Source organism: Gorilla gorilla, chromosome 3, assembly GCF_029281585.2.
Source record: "Gorilla gorilla gorilla isolate KB3781 chromosome 3, NHGRI_mGorGor1-v2.1_pri, whole genome shotgun sequence".
In the NCBI taxonomy this organism is placed as follows: Eukaryota; Metazoa; Chordata; class Mammalia; order Primates; family Hominidae; genus Gorilla; species Gorilla gorilla.
Genome location: NC_073227.2, coordinates 133,207,174 through 133,226,020, shown reverse-complemented (window position 1 = coordinate 133,226,020; position 18,847 = coordinate 133,207,174). Strand labels below are relative to the sequence as shown.

General features: G+C 41.2%; 2 protein-coding genes across 21 annotated transcripts in view; both read right to left on the bottom strand.

Annotated features, from left to right (window-relative positions):
* The window catches only part of ANK2 (ankyrin 2), a 678,765-nt gene that overhangs the window by 539,705 nt on the left and 120,213 nt on the right, over nucleotides 1-18,847 (bottom strand). The gene's annotated exons all lie outside the window — the stretch shown is intronic.
* LOC101134318 (transcription initiation factor TFIID subunit 4B-like) lies at nucleotides 13,974-16,777 on the bottom strand. The gene has a single exon (XM_063705466.1). The coding sequence runs from the start codon at nucleotides 14,824-14,826 to the stop codon at nucleotides 14,281-14,283; it is 546 nt and encodes a 181-aa protein (XP_063561536.1). The 5' UTR covers nucleotides 14,827-16,777; the 3' UTR covers nucleotides 13,974-14,280.

Genomic DNA, 18,847 nt, shown 5'->3' with positions numbered 1-18,847 from the left:
CATTCACCTCTTCAAAGACGTCTTCTTCTATTGGATTTGTTTAATAAGAAGCACATATTATTTTTAATGGGAAAATAATTACTTTAAATTAATAAAAATAATTGGTTTTTGGATTTTCAGTGTGGTCGACAGTCATTTCTGTGAGAACTTCATGTATCTGTCCACAGCTAGAAGTAACTTTGCCCTGTGGTAGGGCTACAAGTGCAGACACAGCTAGGCGAGGGTGTTTGTTGAATGGAAGAGTAAGAGTTTATGGAGCAAACCTATACCTAAGAATGATTCGGTCAGTAAGATAATGTTTCGTGGGTTTAATTCTCCAAACAAGGAAGCCAGGATAAAGCCCAATTTGTCAGGCCATTTGGGCATAATTTCCAAGAAATGGCAGCCTCTCACTCTTCATTCTACAGAATAAGAGAGAACCATCTCACAGTCCACAGTTTTCCTTCTGATTCAATGCACCTTCAGATCTGTTTGCATGCCAGATGTCTATCATCAGCTCAATATGTAATAATGTTACATAGCTCCTGAAAAAGAACTCAGGTCAAATAACTCTTCCTGTTGGAAGCTCAGACTCGCCTCAAACGTATTTTCCCTTGTTAACATTTTTTCAACTTTTTATTAATGACCCATATTTACTGAACATATAACATGAAAGCCTTCAGACACCCAATCTGCAATTAAAATTTTAAAAAAGAAACTGAAAAGTTGTTCAGCCTTCTAAATATGCACTGTGAGTTTTCTTGTATCACACACTTGCTTAAAGACTAAGATACTGTGGCTTTGTCTCTAAAAATAGTGCATCCAGTCTTCACTTCAGGCAGTGAAGGACCAGATCTGCTGTAAAGGGGCTTTTCATATGCATCTAGATTACAAGGTAACAGCAAAGGGAAGGGTGTAATTTCTTCTCTAAAACAGAAGAAACCAGCCCTGAAGGCATTTAAGAGGGCAGTTTTCAGGACTTCCAGAAGTGTTCCTTGTGTAGCCTATGGGGAAGGGAAAGTATTATTTTGGTGAAAAGCTGAAAGATATGGATACTCAAGTATAACAGTAGGAAAGATGTGAGTTTAAACTCCCACTGTACTTTCTGCATTTTAAATGATGACGCTTCTAAGAGGCAGCTGAATGAGCTTACATTCTGCATCACACTCCCTGGGTTGGAATCCTGGCTTATACTGTGTGACTTTGAGCAAATTACTTAACTTCTCTGTTTCCTTATCTGTAAAATGAGGATGATACTACTAGACCCACCTCATAGGATTATTATTAGGATTAATTAATTTATGCAAAGTGCTTTGCACAGCACCTAGGCATATAAGACATTGTATATGTGTTAACTCTTATTGTTTTATCTTTGCATTTTTCCGTCCCTAAATGAATCCTAATGGTATTAGCTGTCAGCTATATTATTCCTCTTTGGACACCCCAGGGGCTACATTATGGACCCTCTGGGTATATAAGCCTGTGGCCCTTATCCCCGCATCCAGCACTCCCAACCTAACCCAGAATCTGCCCCTTGATCCAGAACTGATTTTCTGGAGGACAGAATTTGCACCATTCTAAAATTTACAGTAGCACTTCAGCCTGCCACCTCCAGAGGAACCTTCAAGCCAGGCAAATTGTTCCCCTTCTGAGGAAACTTCCAGAAATATTAAAGCTGAATGGAAGCTCTCTCTGAGGAATGAGCTGTATCACTGTATCTCCCTATTAACTAGCTCACTCCTACCATGTCCTGGGCCAGTGCATAAGAGTCATCAGATGAAAATACAGATTCCTAAGTCCATCCCAAGATTCTGATTCAGTAGCTGAATATGCAGTTGATCTACAAACCACACTGGGAAACCCTGTTAATTCAAGCAGAGATGTTTGATCTAAAGCCTGCTGTTAGAGGAAGGACAGGGACCAGGACGACGTCCTATACATCTTTGTACCTCCAGCACATAGCACAAGACCTAGCATATAGTAATTGCTTAATAAATTATTATCAAATGAATCACAATTATTATCGAATGAATGGTAGGCCATAGCTCAACATACAGAAGAGTACAAACCTGGCCAAGAAAGATTACAAATAGGCATTTTTAAGAGGTTTTTCCCTGAAGGAGAAATATGGTACAAAGAATGTGCAAGGCAAAATTTCAACTGTTGCATATAATTCTCTTTAAAGTCATCCTTCAATCAAAAAATCTCTATACCCAGGATAAAGAGCAGACATGGATCATTATTGCCTTAAAGCTGGTCATTGAAATCTGAACTGACATATCATGGATTAATTGTAAAACAATTGAAAAAATAAGCCACTTCCTTGTTCTTTGATGTTTTCCTTTACTTTACACTTCACCTTTTATTTGAGAAGCAGTGCCATTTTGTGACAGTTTTTGATGCTCCAATCTGAATTAATACACAGAATGGCATTCATTTTATCCAAACCACACCTTAATACGTTAGGAAAACCATTCGAATTTGTCAAAATATTTGGTATCATCTACTCTTTAAAGACTCAGCACATATTCATAATAACCTTACATCAAAATAGAAGGAATGCACTAGAATGACCAAAAATGTCTCTTGTTTTCCAGGCTGTCACTAAAATATGTGTATGCTCCGTCAGCAGATTTCATTGAAAAAAAAAAAAGCCTGATCCTGAGCATCAGGAGCCAATTGTTCTTTTCCAGTCTACAGTGCTGACACTATATTATCTTCAGCACACATTTTCAAATCACTTAACCTTTCTGCCTTCTGTATATTTTAAAACTGGGACCTGTGAATGAAAGTACAGTGTGTGTCAGCTATTAGCTAGAAACATAGGAAAAAGAAATGAGGTAATGCTGAGAAAGGCTAGCTTTATCCATCACATGGACAAAGTGTTACCAAACGAGGGGTGCAAAATGTCTTCATGGACAGATGGTGCTTCTGAGAATGGAAAGATTACAAAAGGAGGGGAGAAAGGAACAGAAGAGAAGATGCCAGAAGTCCACAGAGGAAAGAGGAAAAATTGGCCATTATTTGATAGGGGAAAGTTGAAGACTAAAGCTAAGGCCTAAGATGTTACAAAGATGAAGAACCTATGAGAAAGTAAAGTACCAAAGGCACAGGAGAAACGGTAGTATTGTGAGTTACTAGAAAAGATAATTTAGCATATCACCCAGGCTGGAGTGCAGTGGCACGATCTCGGCTCACGGCAACCTCTGCCTCCCGGGTTCAAGCTATTCTCCTGCCTCAGCCTCCCGAGTAGCTGGGATTACAGGCATGCGCCACCATGCCTGGCTAATTTTTTGTATTTTTAGTAGAGACAGGGTTTCACCATGTTGGCCAGGCTGGTCTTGAACTCCTGACCTCAGGTGATCCACCCACCTTGGCCTCCCAAAGTGCTGGGATTACAGGCATGAGCCATGCGCCCAGCCTGTTAGGATAACTTTCTAATCCTAACAATGAACTGGAAACCAAGGATGAGGTAGGAAGTCCAAGACAGAGAAGGAGAGGAACATTCACTCTAGTTCCACAACTCAGGGTTAAATGAAGTGCTGTTTGCATTCCACCTGAGCCTTTCCAGATTGGGACTGCCTGAAAAGCAGGCATTGCCCAGTATGCAGCAGGGCCTCTGTATTAGTCCATTCTCGCGCTGCTGTAAAGATACTACCCGAGGCTGGATAATTTATAAATAAAAAAGGTTTAATTGACTCACAGTTCTGCATGGCTGGGGAGGCCTCAGGGAACTTACAATCATGGCAGAAGGGGAAGGGGAAGCAGGCACTTTCTTCACAAGGTGGCAGGAGAGAGAGAGAGAATGAGGAAGTGCCACACTTTAAAACCATGAGCTCTCATGAGAACTCACTCACTATTATAAGAACAGCACAGGGGAAACTGCCCCCATGATCCACCTCCCACCATGTCCCTCCCTCAACATGTAGGGACTACAATTCAAGATGAGATTTGGGTGGGGACACAGAGCCAAACCATATCATTCTACCCCTGGATCCTCCCAAATCTCATGTCATTTTCACATTTTGAAACCAATCATGCCTTCCCAATAGTCCCCCAAAGTCTTAACTCATCCCAGCATTAACTCAAAAGTCTAAGTGCAAAGTCTAATCTGAGACAAGGCAAGTCCCTTCTGCCTATAAGCCTGTAAAATCAAAAGCAAGTTATTTCCAAGATACAATGAGGTACAGGCATTGGGTAAATGTTCCCATTCCAAATGGGATAAATTGGCCAAAACAAAGGGGCCAAAGAACCCACACAAATCCAAAACCCAGCCAGGTGGTCATTAAACCTTAAAGCTCCAAAATAACGTCCTTTAACTCCATGTCTCACATCCAGGGAATGCTGATGCAAGGGGTGGGCTTCCAAGGCCATGGGCAGCTCCACTTCTGTGGCTCTGCAGGGTACAGCCCCTGAGGCTGCTTTCATGGGCTGATATTGAGTGCCTGCACTTTTCCAGGCACACAGTGCAAGCTGTTGGTGGATCTACCATTCTTGGGTCTGGAAGATGGTGGCCCTCTTCTCACAGCTTCACTAGGCAGAGCTCCAGTGGGGACTGTGTGTGAGGTCTCCAAACCCACATTTCCCTTCTGCATTGCCCCAACAGAGGTTCGCCATGAGGGCTCCATCCCTGCAGCTGCAGCAGACTTTCATGTGGACATCCAGGCATTTCCATACATCCTCTGAAATCTAGGCAGAGCTTCCCATACCTCAACTCTTGCCTCTGTGTACCCACAGGCCCAACACCACATGGAAGTTGCCAAGGTTTGGGGCTTACACCCTCTGAAGCAACAGACTGAGCTGTACATGGGCCCCCTTTTAGCCACAGCTGGAACTGGAGCTGCTGAGATGCAGGGTGCCCTGTCCCAAGGCTGCACAGAGCAGAGCAGCCTTGGACCTGGCCCATGAAACCATTTTATCCTCCTAGGCCTCTGCACCTGTGATGGGAGGGGCTGCCTTGAAGACCTCTGGCATGCCTTGGAGACATTTTCCCTATTTTCTTGGTGATTAACATTTGGCTTCTCGTTACTTATGCAAATTTATGCATCTGGCTTGAATTTCTCCCCAGAAAATGGGTTTTTCTTTTCTACCATATGGTCAGGCAACAAATTTTCCAAACTTTTATGCTCTGTTTCCCTTTTAAACATAACTTCCAATTTCAAGTCATCTTTTTGTGAGCACATATCACTGTGCACTTTCAGGAAAAACCAGGTCACCTCTTGAATGCTTTGCTGCTTAGAAATGTCTTCTGCCAGATACCCTAAATCATCTCTCTCAAGTTCAAAGTTTCACACATCTTTAGTGCAGGGGCAAAACGCCACCAGTCTCTTTGCTAAAGCATGGCAAGAGTGACCTTTACTCCAGTTCCCAATAAGTTCCTCATCTCCATATGAGACCACCTCAGCCTGGACTTCATTGTCCATATCACTATCAGCATTTTGGTCAAAACCATTCAACAAGTCTCTAGGAAGTTCCAAACTTTCCTTCATCTTCCTGTCTTCTTCTGAGCCCTCAAAACTCTTTCAAACTCTACCTGTTACCCAGTTCCAAAGTCACATCCACATTTTCAGGTTATCATTATAGCAGTGCCCCACTACCTTGGTACTAATTCTCTTTATTAGTCCTTTCTCACACTGAGACTGGGTAATTTATAAATAAAACAGGTTCTGTATGGCTGGGGAAGCCTCAGGAAACTTACAATCACGGCAGAAGGGGAAGCAAGGCACCTTCTTCACAAGGTGGCAGGAGGGAGAGAGAGCGAGGAAGTGCCACACTTTAAAACCATCAGCTCTCATGAGAACTCACAAACTATCATGAGAACAGCATGGAGGAAACTGCCTCCATGATCCAATTACCTCCCATCAGGTCCCTCCTTCAACACATGGGGATTATAATTTGAGATGAGATTTGGGTAGGGACACAAAGCCAAACCATATCAGCCTCCCAGGATAGAAAGCTGTGACCCAGCAATTCCAGATAAGTCTCCATAAAGGCCAACAGAATGACTCTTCACAGCAAAAACCTCAGGGCACCTAAGGTTTATTTATTTATTACTCCTGAAAACAGCCTAGGGAAAAAAAGTAATATTCATTACTACTAAGATTGGGGAAAAATTAAGAAATGGAGAAAAGTGGCACTATTTATTGAACATCTATTTGCTAAGCCCTATCCAACAGAATTTGCATGTGCTATTCCATCTATTCCTCAAATTTTAGCAGAAAGTTCATTTTAATGAGCACTTACTCTATGCTAGGAACTTTACCAAGCATTTTGATAGTTTTTTAATTTAATCCTTAAAACCATCCAGAAACTGGTTATTATTCTCAGTATATGAATTAAGAAAATGAGGCTTAGAACTAATAAATTGAAGGAAAGAAAAAAGAAAGGATAATTTCCCCCATCATCATATGGTAAATAAGTAACCAACCAAGGGTTAAAATACAGGTCTGGCCTCTTATATTTATACTAAATTCATACATACAGAGTGAAAAAGTCTGATAATTATTTTTCCATTAAAATATAACTATAAAATTATATAGTTTACTATTCATTATAAATGCATAAGTATATGAGAAAATACAGTTGGAAAAAATATAAACAAACCAAAAAGAGCAAATACTTTAAATAATAGATGACCAATTAAATTATAGTAGAATAAAATGCTATGTGGTTGTTAAAAAGAATAAGCCAACTGTATACTTTGGTTTATCAAAAAGTCATGAGGGAAACTTCTTTGTAGAACAATTCCAAGTAATAAGTATAAACAGAATGTAAGAATTTAAAAATCGTTTTGTAATCCCTAATGGAATAATGGACTCAGTCATTAATAATCACTGCATGCCAAAAACATCAAGTGAAATCTTGATGGTAGATGAGGCTGACACCACCCAAATCCTCTCCTAAATCTTAGTATCACTCAAAGTGAAACACGAGAAGTATGGGTTTCCTGAGATGATACAGCAGGAAGAGCAGAGCAAGCACCCCCTATGAAGGAGTCTTGGCAAATATACTGAACCTAAATCTAATCAAGACTCAAATATAAGGGATAGAGGAACAAGTTGAACCACACCTGGAGGAAACAACCAGTCAAATCCAGAAGGTGGGGCCTTCTACAGAATAGATGAGCCAGTTTCTCAAAGAAACAAGTGTCTGTTTTTTAAAGATCTGATTTTTTTAAATATCTGATTATTAAAGATCAAGAAAGACCTAAGACATGCCATATGTGGACCTAATTTGACTCTTAAACAATGCAACTGCAAAAAGACATTTTTGAGAAAATCAGAGCAATTGGAAAATGGACTGGATATTGGATTATACTAAGAATTACTGTTAATTTTCTGAGATATGATAATGGCTTTGTAGTGTTTTTTTAAGTCCTTATAATATTAGAAAAACATACAGAAGTATTTATGGGTGAAATTACATAATATCTAGGATTCATTTTTAAATACTTCCAAAAAAGGGGGAGAGCTATAGATAGAACCAGATTGGCAAATGTATTTCTTATTATAGAAATTTTCTAACATATACAAGAGCAGAGAAAATGATATAATGAATCTGCATGCACTCAACTTCAACATTTTACCAATCTTGGTTGAAGCTATTCCTTCCACGCATACTTTTTTCTTCTGGTATATTTTAAAGTAAATCTCAAACGTCAGAGAACATATCATTTCAGTCATAAATATTTCAAGATGCTTCTCTAAGAACATTTTTTAAATATAACCACCAAACCACTATCTCACCTAACAAAGTTAATAATTTTTAATATCATCTAATACATAGTAAGAATGTCAAAATATTGATATATGCATTGAACTGGGTAATGGCTACCTGGGGGTCCATTATACGTTCTAGTTTTGTGTATGTCTGAACTTCTTCATAATAAAACATTTCTTTAAAGCATAAGGCAACTTTGTATGTACTGACAGAGAATAATCTTCAAGACATGTTAAATGAAAAAAGGCACAGAATAGCATATGTAGTATGTTACAATTTGTGTTTTAAAAGTTATATCTATGTATATATAGTCATACAATATACTCGGAAGGCACACATGGAATTAAAAACAGCAGTTGTCTCTGAGGAGGAGAACTGGAGCACCAGGGATAAAGAAAGACTTATTTATCCTTTTGAACCTTTTGAATTTGGGACAGTCTATTATGTATTTTAAAACATAAATCATTCCGGCCAAGTGCAGTGGCTCACGCCTGTAATCCCAGCACTTTGGAAGGCCGAGGTGGGCGGATCACGAGGTCGGGAGATCGAGACCATCCTGGCTAACATGGTGAAACCCCGTCTCTACTAAAAATACAAAAAAATTAGCCAGGCGTGGTGTCGGGTGCCTGTAGTCCCAGGTACTGGGGAGGCTGAGCAAGGAGAATGGCGTGAACCCGGGAGGCGGAGCTTGCAGTGAGCAAAGATGGCGCCACTGCACTCCAGCCTGGGGGACAGAGCGAGACGCCCTCTCAAAAAAAAAAAAATACTTAAATCATTCGTAAATTAAAAGAAAAAATATATAGGCACCTAGGTGCATCACGTATCATCAAAACTAATCATTAAGTGTAAACGAGAGTAGTCACTGCTTAAACTACTCTAATTTTGACCTATCAGATTTATCTTGCAAAAATTGCCCTGACATCTCTAAAATCAGGTATCTCCAGCCAGCTGTCTGTTCCATCCAATATTCTAGCTGTCTAGATTTTAGAGCTACTATGGTCTAAAGATTGGCATTTCAGCATATTATTTCCTCCCCTTACCCACTACCTCATGTTTGGCTTATTCTGTTTAAAACTTTTTATAATTCTGTATTCCAAGGCTTTCTTCAGTAGAACTTCTAAGGAATTTCCTTCACTATCAGAACAACCAAGCCTCTTTCTGCTTCTCTTGTGGTTCAAACTGAAAGTAAGACCACCTTTCAAACTGTCCCATGTCCAAACGAAGCTAGTCTTCCCATCCAGCTGCTACAGATCACTTTCTGTCCTTCCAACCTACTTGTACTAGCTCCATGTCCTAACATATAGTAAGCTACCTACTATCTGTCTTTAGGTGGACTTGTCTCTTTCCAACTTAAATTTCAAATAATTTAATCAGATGCGTGCTTAAACACAAGTATACAGTTGTCTCTTTACAACAATTTAGATTTAACTGAAGCAGAATATTGGAGGTTATAAAGCAAGAATATATATCCTTTTAAAATATTTTTCTAAATTTCTCCTTTTCAATCCCAAATGGAAAAATGAAGCAACAGTGCATAACAGTAGAAGACCATGGAATGTTATTCTCTGTGTGAAATTTTAGAGCAACAATTATTTTTAGTAACATCTGGGCCAAATGTTCTTACAGGACTTAGTTTATTCTGAAATTGAATATCATACAATATCAGGATGAGGCATTTACAATTCTGCAGCACTACTCTACAAATAACTTTACAATTTGAATGGCTCTGCTTTTATCCATATCAACAAAGTTTTAGTAAGCACAGAGTATACAATATGAAGAAACAATAGTCTTTCCTGGGCAAAATAAAATAATTTTGTGACTGTAAAATGATGCAAAATCTATTTTTTTCTTCCAAATTTTATTTTAGGTTCAGGGGTACATATACAGGTTTGGTATATAAGTAAATTGCATCCTACAGGCCTGGTGCTGTGGCTCATGCCTGTATTCACAGCACTTTGGAAGGCCAAGGGAGGCGGATCACTTGAAGCCAGGATTTAGAACCCAGCCTGGTTAACAGGGTGAAACCCTGTCTCTACTAAAAATACAGAAATTAGCCTGGTGTTGGTGGCTCACGCCTGTAGTCCTAGCTACTCAAGAGGCTGAGGCAGGACAATTGCTTGAACATGGGAGTCAGAGGTTGCAGTGGCCTGAAATTGTGGCACTGCGCTCCAGCCTGCGTGACATAATGAGACCATCTTGTGTCCGGAATTGGTGGGTTCTTGGTCTCGCTGACTTCAAGAATGAAGCCGTGGACCCTTGCGGTGAGTGTTACAGTTCTTAAAAATGGTGCGTCTGGAGTTTTTTCCTTCGGATGTTCAGATATGTCCAGAGTTTCTTCCTTCTGGTGGGTTTGGGGTCTCGCTGGCCTCAGGAGTGAAGCTGCATACCTTCACAATGAGTGTTACAGTTCATAAACGTGGCGCGTCCGGAGTTGTTCATTCCTCCCAGTGAGTTCGTGGTTTCGCTGGCTTCAGGAGTGAAGCTGCAGACCTTCGCAGTGACTGTTACAGCTCATAAAGGTGGCGTGGACCCAAAGAGTGAGCAGCAGCAAGATTTATTGTGAAGAGCGAAAAAAACAAAGCTTCCACAGCATGAAAGAGAACCCGAGCAGTGTTGGCTCGGCAGCCTGCTTTTATTCCCTCATCTGACCCCACCCACATCCTGCTGATTGGTCCATTTTACAGGGAGCTGATTGGTCCGTTTTGACAGGGTGCTGATTGGTGCATTTACAAACCTTGAGCTAGACACAGGGTGCTGATTGGTGTGTTTACAAACCTTGAGCTACACACAGAGTGCTGATTGGTGCATTTACAATCCTTTAGCTAGACACAAAAGTTCTCCAAGTCCCCACTAGATTAGCTAGACACAGAGCACTGATTGGTGCGTTTACAAACCTTGAGCTAGACAAAGAGTGCTGATTGGTGCATTTACAATCCTTTAGCTAGACATAAAAGTTCTCCATGTCCCCACCCGACTCAGGAGCCCAGCTTGCTTTGCCTAGTGGATCCTGCACCCGGGCCGTGGGCAGAGCTGCCTGCCAGTCCCACGCCGCATGCCCGCACTCCTCAGCCCTTGGGCAGTCGATGGGACTGGGCGCTGCAGAGTAGGGGGCAGCACCCATTGGGGAGGCTCTGGCCACGCAGGAGCCCATGGAGGGGGTGGGGGCTCAGGCATGGCGGGCTGCAGGTCCCAAGCCCTGCCCTATGGGGAGGCGGCTGAGGCCCAGGGAGAATTCAAGTGCAGCACAGGTGGGCCGGCAGTGCTGGGGGACCCGGGGCACCCTCCGCAGCTGCTGGCCCGGGTGCTAAGCCCCTCACTGCCTGGGGCTGGCGGCTCCAGCCGGCCACTCTGAGTGCAGGGCCCACCAAGCCCGTGCCCACCTGGAACCCGTGCTGGCCTGCGAGTGCCACGCATAGCCCCGGTTCCTGCCCGCGCCTCTCCCTCCACACCTCCCTGCAAGCAGAGGGAGCTGGCTTCGGCCTTGGCCAGCCCAGAGAGGGGCTCCCACAGTGCAGCTGCAGGCTGAAGGGCTCCTCAAGTGCAGCCAGAGTGGATGCCGTAGCCTGAGGAGGTGCCGAGAGCGAGCAAGGGCTGTTAGCACGTTGTCACCTCTCAGTCTCAAAAAAAAAAAAAAAAAAAAAATTGTATGTTACAGGGGTTTGGTGTATAGATTATTTTGTTACCCAGGTAATAACCGTAGTAACCGATAAGTACCAATCTTCACTCTCCTCCCACACTCCACCTTTAAGTAGGCCCCAGTGTCTAATGTTCCCTTCTTTGTGTCCATGTGTATTTGTACTCCATGTTTAGCTTCCACCTATAAATGAGAACATCTGGTATTTTGTTTCCTGTTACTGTGTTAATTTGCTTAGGATAATGGCCTCCGGCTCCATCTATATTGCTACAAAGGACATGATCTCATTCATTTTAATGACTGTAGTATTCCATGTTGTGTATGTACCACATTTTATTTACCCAGTCCTGTTGATGGGCTTTTAGGTTGATTCCATGTCTTTGCTGTTGTGAATAGTGCTGCAATGAACATATGTGTGCATATGACTTTATGGTAGAACAATTTATGTTTCTCTTGTTATACACTCAGTGATGAGATGCTGTGTCAAAGGGTAGCTCTCTTTTAAGTTCTTTGAGAAATCTTCAAACTGCTTTCCATAGTGGCTGACCTAGTTTACATTCCCACCAGCAGTAGATAAGTGTTCACTTTTCTCCGCAACCTCGCCAGCATCTGTTATTTTTTGACTTTTTTTTTATTTTTTATTTTTATTTTTTTGAGATGGAGTCTTACTCTGTTATCCAGGCTAGAGTGCAGTGGCGCGATCTCCACTCACTGCAAGCTCCACCGCCCGGGTTCACGCCATTCTCCTGCCTCAGCCTCCCGAGTAGCTGGGACTACAGGTGCCCACCACCACGCGCAGCTAATTTTGCTTTTCTATTGTTAGTACAGACGGGGTTTCACCATGTTAGCCAGGATGGTCTCCATCTCCTGACCTTGTGATCTGCCAGCCTCAGCCTCCCAAAGTGCTGGGATTACAGGTGTGAGTCACCATGCCCAGCACTGACTTTTTAATAATAGCCCTTCTAACTAGTGTGAGATGGTATCTCATTGTGGTTTTGATTTGCATATCTCTGATTAGTTTTGAGATTTTTTTTCATATGCCTGTTGGCCGCCTGTGTGTCTTCTTTTGAGAAGTGTCTCTCCATGTCCTTTGCCCTTCCTTTTTTTTTTTTTTTTTTTTTTTTGTAGAGATGGGCTCACACTACGTTGCCCAGGCTAATCTAACTCCTGGTCTCAAAGCAATCCTTCTGCCTTCGCCTCCCAAAGTGCTGGGATTATAGGCATGAGCCACTGCACTAGGCCTGAGGATACGATAAATATAATTGTAAATATATATGTACCCAACACTGGAACACCCAGATATAAAGGGAGAAATAGACTCTAATACAGTAATAGTTGAGGACTTAAACACTCTACTCTCAGCATTAGACAGATTATCTAGACATAAAACCAACAAACAAACATTGGATTTAAACTGCATTTTATTCATTCATTCATTCATTCATTTATATTTTTGAGACAGAGTCCTGCTCTGTCACCCAGGCTGGAATGCAGTGGCATCATCTCAGCTCACTGAAACCTCTGCCTCCTGGGTTCAAGCGATTCTTATGCCTCAGCTCCACAAATAGCTGGGATTACAGGCGCCACCACGCCCGGCTAATTTTTGTTTTGCTTTTAGTAGAGACAGACAGGGTTTCACCATATTGGCCAGCCTGTTCTCAAACTCCTGGCCTCAAGTGATCCACCCGCCTCCACCTCCCAAAGAGCTAGAATTACAGGTGTGAACCACCACACCCAGCCTCCTTTGCCCATTTTTAAATAGGGTTGTTTGTTTTTTGCTTTAAGTGCCTTATAGATTCCAGATATTAGACGTTTGCTGGATACATAGACTTTTGCTGGATACATAGTTCGCAAACCTCCATTCTGGAGGTTGTCTGTTTACTCTGTTAATAGTTTCCTTGGCTGTGCAAAGGTTATTTACTTTAATTAGGTCCCATTTGTCAATTTTTTATTTTGTTGCAATTGCTTTTGGAATCTTTGTCATGACATCTTTGCCAGAGCCTGTGTCTAGAATTGTACTTCCTATGTGTTCTGCTAGGGTTTTTATAGTTTCAGATTTTATATTTAAGTCCTTAATTCGGCTGGGCACGGTGGCTCACGCCTGTAATCCCAACACTTTGGGAGGCCGAGGCGGGTGGATCACGAGGTGAGGAATTCAACACCAGCCTGGCCAAGATGGTGAAACCCCCCTCTCTACTAAAAATACAAAAATTAGCTGGGCGTGGTGGGGGGTGCTTTTAATTCCAGCTACGAGGGAGGCTGAGGCAGAGAATTGCTTAAACCCAGGAGGCAGAGGTTGCAGTGAGCCAAGATTATGCCACTGCACTCCAGCCTGGGCGACAGAGCGAGACTCTGTCTCAAAAAAAAAAAAAAAAAAAAAAAAAAAAAAAAAAAAAGTCCGTAATTCATCTTGAGTTGATTTTTGTATATGGTGAAAAAAAGGAGTCGCGTTTCAATCTTCTGCATATGGCTAGCCAGTTATCCCAGCAGTGTTTATTGAATAGGGAATCCTTTCCCCAATGCTTATTTTTGTAGGCTTTGTTGAAGATCAGATGGTTGTAGGTTTGCGACTTTATTTCTGTGTTCTCTAACCTGTTCTATTCGTCTCTGTGTCTGTCTTTGTACCAGTACTATGCTGTTTTGGTTACTGCAGCCTGTGGTATAGTTTGAAGATGAGCAGTATAACGCCTCCAGCTTTGTTCTTTTTGCTTAGGATTGCTTTGTTTATTCAGGCTCTTTTTTTATTCCTTATGAATTTTAGAATAGCTTTTTCTAGTTCTGTAAAAAATATTGTTGTCACTTAGATAGGAATAGTGTTGAATCTGTAAATTGATTTGGGCAGTATGGCCATTTTAACAATATTGATTCTTCCTATCCACGAGCATGAAATGTTTTTCCATTGTTTGCTCTTTCATATTGGTGATTATGTTCCAGGAATCGAAATTTCAGAACAGTGCAACAATGCTCTTTGTGTCTTCCTTGGCAGTAAATTGCAAGGATCTGGATGGAGAGTGGAGTGGTCCCTTCAGAAGGGCCAGGTATAGAGCTCGAGAATATTTCATCTCCTGTTCCTGTTCCATACAAAATATCAAGTCCCTGAGGCAGATTCTTGTGATTCTTAGACGAAGCAACTGTTTGGTGACTGTCAGGCTGGATGTCCCAGAAGCAAGAAGGTTGTCTTTTAAGCCCTCACTTCCAAGTTCTAGTGGTCTCTTCTTCCTTGGTCCAATAGCTGCAAGAGCTGTGAGATTAGCATCTCTATGCTGTATCTGTTCAAGTTCCAGTTGCTGTAACTCATTGGCTTTCTGCTTTAATCTCAGCTGTTCTGGATCTTCTTTATTACAACGACTCTTGGCTGCCTTAAGTAACATTTCTCTTTCTTCTAAATCCTTTCTCTGCTTCTCCAATTGATCCAGCTTTTCAAGAAATTTGAGGTGTGACCTGGTATCACTACACAGGATGTAATTTTCACTTGCCTTGTAAGTAGTCATTCAATGCTGAGCAATTGCAGTCAGTTTTTCTAGAAGGCTTCATAATTTTTCCTGTGTTGCATGGGTGATCAAGTTCACAGCAACAGTTAAGTTCTGTAATGTCATGCTTTTCACCAATGTCTAAAATTCTCTTTTGTAGAACTCCAATAAAAAGAAATGGTTCATCTTTACATGACTGAATGAGTGTGCCAACCAATTCAGAGTTTGTTGCTAAGACACAGGCATTTTCTTCATTAAGGTTGACCCCTGCCATAGAAGTCACATCATTGATGTTATCTTCATCCCTGAAGCATATTGTTCCATTCTCTTTTACTTTATTTTTTTGAGTAGAAGATGCTTGAAGCAACAGAATTTTATTTCCAGGCAGAGTAATTTACTTTAGAACAGAAGATGGAAGAAACTGACTGGTAGGTATTATGGTGTTCACTGGCATCGTCTTCTATCCAGATTTCTGAATGGTCAATGCTGAGGAATGTGTAAGTGTGGTCACCTGTTTTTCATTGCCTCCTGAAGCCTGCTGAACTACTAGTTGCTTGACTTTAACTGCCTATGGAATCCCAGCTGGTTGTGAAAGGACAGGGCCCGGCTGGGCAAGTTTGATTTGCATTGGAGTGCCAATAAGAGGCTTGTCAGATGTGGTCCCAGTAGATGTAACAAAAGGTTTCACAGATGGAAGACAAATAGCTGCACCTGAAGATTCTTCAAAAGTTACTGCTAGTAGGGAAAGTGTTACTGCTGTTCCAGGGACAACTGGCTTTTCAGGTTGCAGTGAGACCATTGTCACTGTGTTTGGTACAGATGTCACAAGTGGTTTTCGAAGTCTGAAGCAAAACAGACTACACAACTCTATAGAAATTTATAGTCAAAATAGTAACAACAGGTTATGAGATAGGCCTTAGACTTAGAAAGTCTGGACTGACTGGATTCTCAAATGACGAGTCACACATTTGGGGCAAGTTCATCTTACCATCTGTGAAATGTCCATAAATAAACGAAGTATTAGTACAGGGTCTTGCATATGGAAAGTGCTCAGCATTTAGCAGTGATGGGATTCAGGACCTGCTACCCCAAAATATGGCACTTTGGCATTTGAGGAAGCAGTAGAAGCAGAAAAGTTACTTGTTGACCTTCTCCCCTGAAGTGAGCCAAAACACAATTCTTTGACCTTCCTGTGAAATAAGTAATTAAGGCTCTCATGGAGAGGTGCCCACCCTATATATGGAGGAAAGGAATGTTCTTATCTCCAAAGGCACAGGGACACAGAGACAAATATGAATACACAGATCTAGCTAAGTCCCCCAGTTTATTACCATTAGATCATACCTCCTTTGTCCAATCATACTTTTCCACAACTGTCTACTCTTCATCAAACCTAAGCACAAAAATGTACAAATTTACCTGTTTCTTTGGGTCTTCATTTCTGAAGGCTCTTATGTCATGTAAACATATTAATTAAGTGAATTTGGTTTATGATTTTCTCTGGTTAATCTGTCTTTTGTTATCGGTGCCTCAGCCATGAACTTAGCAATGGATGAGGAAAAGAAATCTTTCCTCCCCTACAACAGTTGCTTTTGTAGTATTGGTAGTATTATTGGTAGTATTATCATTACTTGTGATACTTCCTCAAAAACCAGTTTAATTGGATGAAAAGGACATAAACCAAATCAGATAGGGTTAAGGGATAAGGGATCTAACTATGTCAACAAAATCTGATAATACTGGGTCTTGAATGATGAAATTTTCTTTCCAACTGAGGACAGTGGATAGTCTTTTTCTTTCTTTTTTTAAATTTTTTTTTATTATCCTTTATGTTCTAGGGTACATGTGCACAACATGCAGGTTTGTTACATATGTATACATGTGCCATGTTGGTGTGCTGCACCCATTAACTTGTTATTTACATTAGGTATATCTTCTAATGCTATCCCTCCTCCCTCCCCCCACCCCATGACAGGCCTGGTATGTGATATTCCCCACCCTGTGTCCAGGTGTTCTCATTGTTCAATTCCCACCTATGAGTGAGAATATGTGATGTTTGGTTTTCTGTCCTTGCAATAGTTTGCTCAGACTGACGGTTTCCATCTTGATCCATGTACCTACAAAGGACATGAACTCATCATTTTTTATGGCTGCATAATATTCCATGTTGTATATGTGCCACATTTTCTTAAGACAGTGGATAGTCTTTTTCTAAATCAATATATACAGAACTGGTTTTTTTACCAAATCATCTTAAAATCTGCATTATAATTACATTTTCTAGTGTGGTTGCCATGCAATAGAATTCCATAGCTTCTTTTCCATGCTCAAAACAAAGAATAAAAATATGCTAAAAGCAGGGTGCAGTGGCTCACACCTATAATCCCAGCACTTTGAGAGGCCGAGGCACGTAGATCACCTGGTCAGGAATTTGAGACCAGCCTGGCCAGCATGGTGAAACCCCATCTCTACTAAAAATACAAAAATTAGCCAGGTGTGGTGGCGCATGTCTGTAGTCCCAGCTACCTGGGAGGCTGAGGCAGGAGAATGGCTTGAACCAGGGAGGCGGAGGTTGCAGTGAGCTGAGATCGCACCATTGCACTCCAGCCTGGGTGACAGAGCAAGACTCCGTCTAAAAAAAAAAAAAAATGCTAAAGGTGGGGTGCAATGGCTCACATCTGTAATCCAAGCACTTTGGAAAGCTAAGGCAGGAGGATTGCTTGAAGCCAGGAGTTCAAGACCAGCCTGGGCAACAGAACAACACCCTGTCTCCAGAAAAATAAAACTTAAAAAATTAACTGGTCATGGTTGTAGTCCTGTCACTCTCCTGTAGTCTTGTAATCTTAGTTACCTGGGAGGCTGAGGCTGGAAGATCGCTTGAAGCCAAGAGTTCGAGACTGCAGTAAGCTATGATCACACCACCGCCCTCCAGCCTGGGTGACAGAACAAGACCCTGTCTCCCTCTAGATAGATAGATAGATAGATAGATAGATAGATAGATAGATAGATAGATAGATAGATAGATACTGAAGACCTACAACACATCCAAGGTCCAAAGACAATAAAGGAAAACAATTTTTACAAGGAAACTCTCCATCTAAAGTTTAGGGTATAATTAGGTTTAAAAGACTGTCCTTAAAAAAAATCGGCATTAATCAAAACAGATCGAAGTATAGAAGCCTAAATCCATGATCAGAAAAATCCATCTATAACTTCCATGGACCCCAAACAGTAATCTCAGATTTCACGTTGAATCTGGCTAAGTCACTAGCACAGTAAACAGTAGCATCTGGCTCTCATGTGGGATGGTATATACAATGGGCTGCTCCATAACTTTAGTGTACTTTGGACATTTAGATGGATGGGCTGAGAGCCCAGTGTGTTATAATAACCCTGAAAAACTTTTGGCTCTGGCTGTGAACACATTAGCATTAACTTAAATTTGTTGCTTTGTTTATAACAAGAGATATTTGCTTGTGCTTTCTGCCTAAATGGAATCGGTTAAAGGCACCCAAGACCTCAAAGAGTGAAATTTACAATTAGTACAGCAGCTATTCACTTTACTGAACTTTGCATTTTTTTTTTTTTTTTGCATTTCCTCTTAGTTACATCTTTTGGAAATAAATGATATCTTTATTTGTAGTTTCTGTCTGTTCATATTAGGACCATTAACAACTAATATCCCCTGCCTAATTTTTTCTTTCCTCCATAACCTGAAGCTTAAAATAAGTAACCATTTAGAGGGTTCCTTGAAGATGTCACCATTTAGAAATGTCACACATGCAGTCATTTGTTTCTGAGCTAGACAGTGTTGGCTGTTTCAAACAGTGTCCCAATTATTCTTTTTGAAACCACTCAAAGCCACCAGAACTAATTTCTCCCAATATATCACTACAGTTTAATGTCTACAATGAAGAGATACCCTCACTCAACCAGTAGAAACTGACTATTGCATATCCAGGATATAATCAGAGGACCTCTGTATTGAATTTGAGATTTCCAAAAATTGTAATTAAACAACACCCAATCTAATTTTGTGTTT